Genomic DNA, 12145 nt, shown 5'->3' on the forward strand with positions numbered 1-12145 from the left:
CGCCAAATAAGTAAGTAACATTTAAACTTATTCTTCGTAAGACAATGTTTTGTTTTGTTTAGGTTTTTTAAAAAAAAAGTTTACAATTTTTTATCTTGCTTAAGTTATCAATTTTTACTTTTTGTTATTTTTAAGAGTGCTATTAAGTTTTGATAGTATTGTACACATTAAATTGAAGTTTTAAATAAAAAGTAATTTACCGACAATTTTGACCAAACCATAAAAAACCATTTAAAAAAAAATAATCGAATTATTAAATTAAAAATATTTGAACGAAGGGATTAATTCATTTGCAGTTGATAAATGAAGGAGAAATAATGAATACTGTCAATTTAGTATTACACACTAATATCTCTGTTAAAACTATAATTATTGCGCAGTTTTTATTGTTTTAGGTATTTACGATGAAATCAAACACGAGTCTTGTGTTATTTGCAATGTTTTTGTGCAGTCTTAATGTACAAGTAAGTAAATATAGATTTTGAACAAAATTTAAACTATTTCATCATAAAATCTGAACTTGATCCTACCAGCAAAACATTTATGGTTGTGATTTATATAAATAGGTATTATAATATATTTTATATTTTTAATAATCTCGATAATTATATTAATAAGTATCTTACCCTTAATGTAATATAAAACATGTATTATTTTTTAATATTGTTGAAGTGTAAAAAAAACTATTTGCACTCATTTTTTTTTTTGCAATAGAAACATCCATAATACAAATTTAATTTAAAAACATAACTGTTTTACATAATTAATGTGATAAAATATTAGTGAATACTCCCGTAAATATATTCAAATAATTATTTACATGCTTCCACAGTTGTTAGTTTTAATACATATTATCACAACTTTTAAAATTAAGAATATTTTGCTGAACATTTTGACAATCGTGATAACATATTGATATTATACAAACTATTTTGGTCTCTCGAGTATTGGACTATATCTAATTCGCAGAGCCTCCGTGAGTTCATAAAATATTTATTTTGACATGTCTTTATTGAAGACAAACTACTGCTATACTTGAATACAATGCTGTTTGACGACAGCCAACAAGGTCTTTTATCATACTAATTTTATATTATAATATAGTACTACTATTGTATGTGTCTTTTAGATTTCCTGCACTGATGGTGAACCTTCTGATGTTAACCCTCGTGAGCCTACATCTGTAAGGAATCTTCGCATGCGCTTACATGCGTTTTCATTTGAAAGTTTTCTTCCGGAAGAGATACGCAACGACGGTGAGTATTACAAAACAATAATTTGGTTTATTTTTGTCCATTAAGCAAGAAGAAAAAAGATCCGATCGTTATTTTATAAAGATGATTGATTTTTTATTGTGGCATTTATGACACCTATATTTCTCCAATTTTCAGTTGAACTTAGTAAAACCTGAGCGAGAGAATATTCTTAAAGGTATTTTTCGAGATCAACAAATCTTCTGGACTTTAAAAAAGTCTAAAACAGATAGTTGATTGAGACTGATAATGTGTTAAACCAAGACGTTTAAATTTATGATAATCTATTCAATAAAAAATTTTAGTCGAACTTTCAGTTAAAAACCCAGTTAATCTTACATTGTGATTTTGAATATTTTACGCAAATGCATCAATTATGTTTTGGAGAGTGATTTTATCGATTTCAGTTAGCTATAATAATTTATAAGACACGTAACATGTAAAATGTAAATGTTTGTAATATGACTGATATTTTCATAAGATAGACCTGTCTAATCAGCTGAAAACATTGTTATCATAATCTTTGTCGATTAAAGTAAAACGGGAATTTATTCTGACTTGTTCATGTTTTATAAAACTATTAACCAGAACATAGTAAAATGAATTAAAACTGCGCATTTTTTTTAATGGGGTATTTAATTTATGTATGTTTATTGCATCTCACAAAAAAAAACGATACCCTGAAATCTTAAATGAAACCTTGTTCCAAGCGCTTAAAATTTTATTTCACCGGTTATTTATATTTTTTTTAGTATTATATATTTCATACATATATATAAACAAATATATATAAGTACAAAATGTCCCGACCCGGCTTCGTCCGTGTATTAGAATAGACACACAATCAGCTGATCGGATCACTGTATCCCTGTGGTATGAAAACCCATAGGGATGTATTGATAACTATTGATGCTATTGATAATCATAATTAATCATTTAAATTAATTAAAAATTGAAAACATGTTCTTTCGGATCAAATCGTGAATCTAAACCTTTCTCGAAGCAACTTAATCGCGCACACAAAATTTCATAAATATCTGTCTAACCGTTTAGTAGGAGTCTGCATACTTACACACGAGCAGAAGAAACTCATACATAAAGATATATATATATATATATTTCAAAATGTTATTTGTTTACAGAAGAAAAAATGTATGCGTTAGGCAGTCAATCTCTTGATGCTGGTTTAGATGCAAGACAGTTTATAATTATAGGAAAAGTGGACCAAGGATATGCCTTAATATTCAACGCAATAAGAGCTGTATCCATCGGAAACGAAAAAATACACGTTACAAGTATAATAAATAAGGTTTTTAATGGCAAACCGAAAATTGTTGAACAATTAATAAAATGCTTGGCCCACATGTTCGTATCCGATGTGATAAGACTACATAAAAAAAATGTATGGTAAATATATAATTATAATTGAATTTGTAATATTTACTTCAGGAATAAACTATATATTTTGAATTGTTGTTAATTTATGAATTTATGTTGTGTTTTTCTTTAAATATTATCTTTAAACTAATTTTGATTTGAAAAAAATACATTTATTGCTTGTAAAACAAAAATAATAACATTTAATACAAAAATTGTCTTAGTTTAAAATTATAGTTTTTGACCTAAATAAACATTGGTTGCCTATTACATTTTTAAGTTTATATTTATACAAGTGTGAATTCACCGTTAACTATGGTGAACGACTGGTCTAGATGGTCTCCTGTGTCATCCTAACTTAACCAATCTGAGCGTTTACTGTACATACGAGTTGTCTTTTATGTTGGTTTGGTTGTAATCAATAAAATAACAACAAACTATTAAAATGAAAAAGTAACTATTATAGGGCTGATAAACCTAATTGTTTACTTTATGTATTAGGATGTTTTTGAGTTTTTATGTTCTAAAGATATCAATCATAACACACGAGTATGGAGTTTTATATGGTGAGTGTACCTTATATTGTAATGAACGTCCTAAACATAAAAAGACAACAACTAAATTTTTAATAGTATACCACTAAGGACGTATTTACTTCACCCCTTAGGGGGGGGGGAGCGAATAATATTAAAAAAATAATTGTAAAAGACGTCAGTGTCACATAAACGTATAAATTATTGATCACTATCACACACAAGTAAACCATCCAGGGTAGGGGTGATCACTATATCCCCCTCCCCGTATACGCCTCTGTTTATTACTTTTCTCTAAGCAGAGCACGTCACATCGTTAGTGTTCTAAGTACAATATAATGACAATGGTGATCTAGTAATCGGGTAAGTTACAGCGTATGATAGGTGACCTCATGACTAAAATTAAAGATTGAGGATTTATCGATTTATTAACATAAGTAATATTGAGTCGTCGATAAAATTGGCATCCAGTAGTTATAATTATTAAAAACAAAATAATAATGTATTTTAGAAAAATAACCGAATACACGATCGTAACAGAATTGCCTATGCAAAACGCCGTATTATTTATACTCAAAATTTATTTTAGTACAATATTACTTTCTTGAATTTAAAAAAAAAGTCGAGTACAGGAATTGGAATGAAAAACAAATTTGATGTTGATAGCTTTAAGAGCATGTTGCGACGATACGAAACCGAGAAAAATAAAACGCCCAAAACAATGATATATGTTTGTGTTTTTACGCCCAATACTTCAATTGAAAACCTAAATTTGGGCCTCTGGTTGAAGAGTTCTGCACACTTTGGAAAAAAATTTCTTATTTAGTGCAAATGGTGTATGACTATCAGGTAACTGTTTGAACAAGCATACAAAACATCACATCAAAATAATATGTTTTCTTCATATTTCAATGAATAACACTTGTTATTAATAAGCTGTGTTTATTTTTTTGGAAAAGTAATAACAATAATAAAAACATTTATTGTTTTCAAAAGGGTTTAAATGAATATTTTCATAAAATGATTTGTCCCAGATGTCGAAATTTAGGTCATTAGGCATAATATAACATTTATCGGATACAACTAGATAAACTTTTTTACCTCAATTGCACTACTGTAAGTTCATTAACTAGACAGATCACAAGAACATAAAAACAATTGTGTTACCATTATTTTAACACGATACCAATCATGTTGCACATCATAACGATACCTACGACGGGTTAAATGTTCTATGCGTATAAGATACAAAAATAAACCAGAAAATGAACAACATTCGCCTCACCAAAATCCAAATAAATTTTAGCTTCGATGCAAAGCGGCGAAGGCATTGGTTTTACTCTGATGTGGGCTTTTTTTTATCTATTTACACTGTAACTTTTTTAACACTGGACCAATTACAAACATGGTGTTCCAGATGTGAGAAATGAACAGACGCTAATGATTGTCGGTTCACGGTTGGTAACATCGACCCGTGTTAGGTTAGGTTAGGACCCTCAAGGTAAGTCCAATCAAATTCTATTTTACTAAAAAACAAAAAATAGATTAACATAAATGTCTAAATTTATTATTCATACAAGTTGCTATAAGATATTGCAAAATCACCCCTCTCTAAAATCATCTTACCGAAGGGGGAAAAATTACAATGACCTTGAAATAACATTGCATTACAAAAAAAAACCCCAAAAAAATACACGTAAATTGTTTTTTTTTATTATTCTAGAAAATCGTCAATAAGTCGGGTTGGCCATGAATTTCTTAAGACTTTAAATTTGTCGATTCGTATATTTCAATTTATGTAAACAGTGGAAATGGGAACTCACATCGAACAACCCAAGTGTTTTTCTATAGTAAAAAAAATTGTGTTTTCGAGTTAATGCTTAGGCGAAAATTCGATAAATAATACTTCCATAGAAAATCGTACATATAAATCTTTATTTACTTTTGAACTAGGTGTAACTTTGAAACACATGCGCCAATGTGCGAAATTATACAAAATCCTCACTCTCTAACAATTTTAAAATAATTTATACACCTATGCAATGGTCTTATCATTAATGACATATTGGTTCGTATTGGCCTAAAACGGAACCCCTAATTTGTTGAAATTTGTCCACCATCTTTTATGGTCTCTGCCATAAAAATGGGTATTTTTAAAATTGTTAAAAAAAATTTATTGAACTCAAACCGAATGTTTTCGTCATGGTTTGAAGATGGAATGAGTACGGTTTAGATTAATTGCAATTTTGTAGTATTTCATTTTTGAATACATTTTTGGTTATCATATTTTACAATATTATTAAAATACTAAACATTAACCTTTTTCTTATTATTTTCCATAAGCCTATCAACTTTTAAAAACTTAAGTAGTATCTTGTGTACATATTTAATTTACTATTTAAACTGAGAATTATTTTCTGAATAGTATACCGGTCGATAACCAGTTTTGGCCAATTACTTTGGGAGTTATTAAACATTAAAATTTAGGACGGGATGAAGGGTGGAGTGAAATATTATTTTTTCTGCAGGCACTACGCTTATGTACAAATAGAAAATTTAAATGTTTAGTAATAGTTTTATAATATTGTAAAATAACACCAACTTAAGTGTCTCCAATTATTATAAAAGCTACAAAAATGCTATTATTTTAAGAGAAAACTAGTGTCCTGTCCTTAATGAATCAGTCAATTTTCTATTGTATACCGATTTATCGAAAATAGTAGAATAACATGTTTCTGTAATATACTCGAAGGTACACGCGTATTAATATTGGGTGTTTGCTTTACAACGGTTTATCATTTTGTTTTCTTGTGCAAAATGTAGTCATAAGAAACGAATTTAGCAAAATAACGACCGGGAAGGCATAAAACTTTTCCTAAGGGTCTAAAAAGTTTTTTTAGTGCAAATTGTAAAATGAATTATCTACATTTCTTTTTTTTATGTACTGCTATATCAGATCAAAATTGTCTGTTATATTATAATTGTCTATTATATTTCACGTTACATTACTATTTTATATTTCTTTTAACTTTACCCGTACTCGTGTGTCCGTTCAACTCCGCCATTACCTGGACTAACTACAGAGAACGCTTTAGGATCCAGGTAGAGGTGTAATATATATGTACATAGCTTTACTTATTTAATAAACCTGTTTTCGTTTCGTTGCACACTTGAGAGTTAAGTTATTTAGAGGTACGATCGCCTGTTAAGCTCCTCAGGCGATATAGCAAATATACAAAGGAGACTTTAGGGATATTTAAGTGTAGATACGGCCTAGCCATCCGTCCCGTCTTCGGGTCCACTAATTTAACCCTATCGACTGTCGTTTCAGCCTAGCCTAGCCAACTAGCCAAGCAGACACGTTACAAAACTATATTAATTTTTCACTTTTTAGTTCGATGTGCTTTAGAATCGTGTTTTTTTAATTCTAGTACATACGTGTCTCTATTACTTGAAAACTTCAGGTAAACAACAATGAATACACGCATGTACGTTCGGTTGCCTATCTCTTTTAGTTACATACAAACATACAAACATACATACAAGTGAAGCTAATATAAGCGTGTTAAAGATGTTTTTATCATCGTTACAAAATGTATATTTTTTTTATATATAAATATTGTTTTTATCTCCGATTTGGGTCAACCAATCGTATCGTTGTAAAAAAAATGTGTCCCTAAGTATTATCTAAAATATCAATTCAACGTTCTTATGTACCCAATTTATAATTATTAAAGTGTGCTAAATCTTTTTGAAAAATGTCGTTATCATTTCGAACTGGTTATTATAAGGATAAAAATTCGATATAGGTGTACATAACTTGATTTAAAAAACATCATAAAACCTCTCCCATCTGTAAGGGTTAGAAACTTTTTCTTCATTTGATCGTACTTTTGAGACTTAAGGTATAGAAATCAGAATGGAGGTATTTCTAAAAAATGCTGTAACATATTCAATTTTCTTAAAAGTCTGTAGCTTACCTTTTTTATTTTCCAATAAAAAAAATAAAAAAATTTGGGAAACATGTTTGGAACACTTATTCAGGTTGCTATGCGGTATATAAGCATGTTGTTACATGGATATCATATAATGTACAGATTTTAGAAAAATGTTTTTATTATGTTAAAAATAGCATTACAATTGTGACCTCATTTCGGCAATGTTTTGGATGTCGAGAAAAATGCCAAAACATGTATACAATACAAACTCATACAAATATATTGTTACCATCCAAAGAACTATATATTGTATTATTATTTATAGCATAAGCTCTTTTTCCGCTTATATAGGTTAATAATGTAATAAACCATATTATATTATCATTTCAAACAACCATACCAACTAATTGTTTTATTTCACAGCTTTTAATTCTAAGTCGTCATTGTTCGTTTTACTGTTGGCTCCGAGATTAGCGTTTCTATTTTTCTTTTTTTGTTAACTGTTGTTAAAAATGAATTTCAAAAATATAATAATTATTACAATAACAGTATTATTTTTATTTTTCAACTACGTGACCGGAGGTATACTAGGTGCAGCTGTTGCGTATTCATTGTATAAAAATCATCAGGTAACGAAATAAAAATGGTATGATCGTACATCGCAGTTATGATTATAATAGTGATAAGAAAAAACTAAACAAACGTTCAATAACCATTCCTGAATCCAAAACAGTTGGAATCACAATTTCGCTAAAATTAAAACTATCTTGTTATGATTGGCAACCGTAGTTATTTACTATTACTGGACTCGATTCTTGTTTATATCTATCTATATGTGTATATAAAAATGAATATCTGTCTGTTTATTTGTAAAACATTTTACTAAAAAAAAAATTAATAATAAGTGAAATTAATCATTTTATTTTTCCAGGCTAGCCAACCTAAAGTTGAAAGCGCGATAAAAGTTGACCGAATGAATGAAAAGGTAGTATTATTATACAAATATTTAAGGTCAATGCAGCCTACCCCAATAAGCAGTCTACTACATTTTTTTCAATAGTCATAAAAAACAAATAAATGCAAAATTTTCGTTTTTTTACATAATATTAGCATTAAAAATCTATAAATTATTTTTATTTATTATTTGTCACGATAAAACGAATTTGTAGTAAACATCTTAATATTCATTGTATTATTTTATCTATGTACTATTATAGATATTATAACCTAATATTTAGTTAAACCCTAAATTAAAATTTTCCTCCATTAGTGAGTAAACAATAGATGTAGAACTATACAGACTAAGTGTATTTTAAGATAAATACATTAATTTTGGCTATGTGTAAAAGGAAACATATGAGCAGTGGATTAGTGGCAAAACTTTACTGGCATCTAAAGCGAATTTCTAAGTTAACACTTTCAAGATTACAGCTTAAACTATAGATACATAATAATGGACTAAAAAGGTGTTTGTTAAAGTACATGTTTGACAAAAAACAGAAAGGATCAGTGAAAAGTGACGTAAAAAAAAATTTAGCAGGAGATAGCATAGACATATATGACGCGAAGTATGTGTGATAATTAGTTCTTAACAGTCAAATACTAAAAACTAAGAAAAAAAAAATTAAATATTTAATTGAATTTTAGTTCACAAAAATAAAATATTCAAAATGTCTCGAAACCTGTTAGTTTTTGTATCGACCTAACAAAATTAACGTTTTCAATTATACAATTTGTAAAATTAAAGTAGGGCTTACTACCGTCATACATTAAGTATTTAACCGTTGATGTTCATTTTCAGCTAGCATTGATCCCCGATGATCCAAAAATTCAGAAGATGAATGCTGATTATACAAGAGATCCTTATCAAAAAAGTAATACTCATAAGACCTATCATAAACATGTGGAGTGTACAATATTAAATGAGTTTCTTCTATTGAGAAACTTACTTTTGCTGTAGGAGGTGCAACTTTCTAATAGTCATTCCTTGCAATGATATTATTGTAGTTTCAACTTATCTACACACAAGGGGAAAATAATTTTCTATAATTACTGGGAAATAAATTGAGGTTTTCAGAAAAAGGCCTCTTTGAGGCAAATGTTTCGTTCCCATGAAATACTAATAACTAATTAGTAATATAATAGATGGTATCTTGTTAGTAATAAGTTACCATCTAACAATTAAGATAACATAAAAAATTTTATCGTCCATCAATACCATTTATAAATAATATTAAATTAGTAGTTAAAATAAAAATTGTTAATACCTATGTATATATTTGTTTACAGACCAATTTGAAGCTGGTAACTTATTTTAATGGATTGAGTTCAGTAATTTGTAATGTTAATTTGTCTTATTAATTTAAATTAAAAATATTTTATTTTTAAATAAAAATAATATAATCTCTATCTAATTTTTTCTTAGCTTATTTTTAAGAATATATTTGTGTTTACAGTTTTATTATCATATAAATAACTGCAATTATAAATATTTCAAAATTACTTTATATTATATTATATATTTTTATTTATCACAGTAAATGTCAAATTATCTTCTTGTAATATAAATCGCAGTTTATTGTTATTGTAGTTTGTAGTTGTATCTTATACTCTTGAATCCATTTCATGTGTTAGTATTTTTTATTGATGTATTAGACAAACGTATTCTTTTTTTTTAACAAAAAAAAAAATACTAAATACATTTTTAAATGTGTGTTGTAAAATGGAATAACTATTTAAAATCAATACGTTCTGGGACGAGGGGAAGGGCGTCAAAATAAAATTGAATTAAGATCTTTAAGAAGGGTTTCTATAACTATATACTGAAATTCCTGGCTACTACCCCCCCTCCCCCCCAAGTATTGGGTAGATAAAATTTGACATTCATAGAGTTCCTATTCGAAAGATTTGGTCTAGTATTAAAAAGGTTACAGTGTATACAGACACAAAAAAATCTCACATTATTGTAAGACCAATAGTATCGCTGCTCCCCGTCAAAGTTAAAATCCGAACAAAAGCTAATAAAGTTTAGTTTTTAACCAAAGGTTATATAATATCAATTACCCAAAAGGGAAGATAAAAAACACATAGTTATGACATTTTTTCTTTAACTAAGTGGCTATTGCTTAAAATGCATATTTAAAGTGAATTTTTTTCTAGCCCTCAAGCTAACCTTGATCGATTATGATAATATCATATTATGGAAGATAAAAAAACCCATTTATTTAAATATTTTTTGATATTGGTAAAGTAAAAAAATATGCTTATTAATAAAATTTAATTAATTTGATGATGTACTTCGTATTAGTTATTTATTTTGTATCCCTAACAACTACCAATTTCAAATTTCGAAGTAACATTTTAAACCAATGTAAAATAAATATGAGAAGGAATTTCACAGCCAAAAATCAACACAATATTATGGTATTTCATTTAAATTAGGTCAATTCTAATAAAATGTTTTAAAACATATTCGTTTCTTGTTAGCTCACGTGCAAAGCTTTTGTAGGTAGTATTTGCGTTTAACCGTGTTTTTTTTTGTTTCGTTATTTGTTCTTGAACTGAGCAGATGATAATAATACTTTAACAAAATATCCATACTCAAAAATAACTTAACATCCGTAGGCTATTGTAAATGATGTCAACTTCTGTATTAATATAAACCACAATAGCGTTACAAGAAAAACATAAACTTTTTGTATATAATATCTATATTATATTACTATTGAAAATTATAGGCTTAAAATGTTTAGACAATAGCAGATACACTAACTGACTTTTGAAATAAATGAATAATCCCAATTACCGTGATCTTTAATGGATTGTAATATAATTAAATTAACAGTACAAAATGTATACAAACTTGAGGTCAAAGTTTCAGCTAACAGGCAAATAGAAATATTTAAAGGTTCATGTAATGGATAGGAGGGACTGTTAAAAGATTAGTGTATAATGCCAGCTTACAACAAACTTTAAATAATCATATTAACACACGCATACATTGTACGAGTTTAGGAAATCCACTCGCACATACTTTACGTGATTAAGCATATAATGACACAACAAGAATATTTTCTATAGACTATAGATAGTAAATACTCAAAAATGAATTATATGTTTATATTTGTAAAAACAAATTTTACTTGTACAGTGAATATAATTTTTATAAAGAGAAAGGTATATGTAATGGACATATTATATATTTGATAGGTAACAAAATGTGTTATATGGAATACATTGTTGTTGGAAAAATTTTAAAGGTTCAAACACAATTATGATTAAGCAAATGAAGATGAAAATTGTTCAATATACATTCAAATATACACAAATTAGTGAGCAAATTTATTTTCAGAATGTCACACGGATCTTGGATATTGCAGTTTAGTTGGTACCGATATGATTTGCTGTTTACCGAAAACTAGTTGTTTTTTCAATATTGACCAAGAAGAAGTGTTTGGTGTATCGATATCAAACTAAAATCAAGAAACTGCCGGGCTTAAAATGTTTTGGAAATGTATATGGAACCTCAGTGCATTATGATAAAATAGACTTGCATTGTCAAACAATATGTTAAGACAACAAGGCAATATCAATAAATTGAATTATTTCGGACATTCAATAGTTTTTGTTAATAATTTCTAGTACTTTATGATGCTAAATTATTTGTAGGTTTTGAATTTAACTGTTTCAGTGTAACTTATACATTTTACAACAGTACTGTGAAAAATATTATTTATATGTTATTCACTTTCAATTAGTGGCTAATACTAATTTAAACGCTTTAGATAAGCAACTAAAACCTATTGCACCAGTATAGATTCTTGAAAATTAAAAATTAAATTGGAAAAACAAGTATTTGAGTTATTTTGTCGGTGTTTCAGAACTCCCAGGACTACTACCACAAATACCACCACCGGGTGGTAAGTTTTTAAGACTTTAATACAACTTATACAGCTTTATTCAACTAAAATAAATAAAATGACAGGCTTAAATTTGTTTTAAAAATATATATGAAACCCTGGTGCATAATGATAACATAGATTTG

General features: G+C 27.9%; 1 protein-coding gene across 1 annotated transcript; it reads left to right on the forward strand.

Annotated features, from left to right (window-relative positions):
* Positions 1-380: 380 nt before the first annotated feature.
* On the forward strand, positions 381-2548 carry LOC126848023 (uncharacterized; the record flags this gene model as incomplete). Its single annotated transcript, XM_050588524.1, has 3 exons — positions 381-464; positions 1130-1256; positions 2396-2548. Coding segments are annotated over exons 1-3 (340 nt in total), but the record flags the coding sequence as incomplete, so codon positions are not given.
* Positions 2549-12145: the final 9597 nt, after the last annotated feature.

Source organism: Adelges cooleyi, unplaced genomic scaffold, assembly GCF_023614345.1.
Source record: "Adelges cooleyi isolate 19-005CV unplaced genomic scaffold, UGA_ACOO_1.1 ACOO_flye_CR_arks_rails_tigmint_CR_PRNA_15, whole genome shotgun sequence".
Taxonomy (NCBI): domain Eukaryota; kingdom Metazoa; phylum Arthropoda; class Insecta; order Hemiptera; family Adelgidae; genus Adelges; species Adelges cooleyi.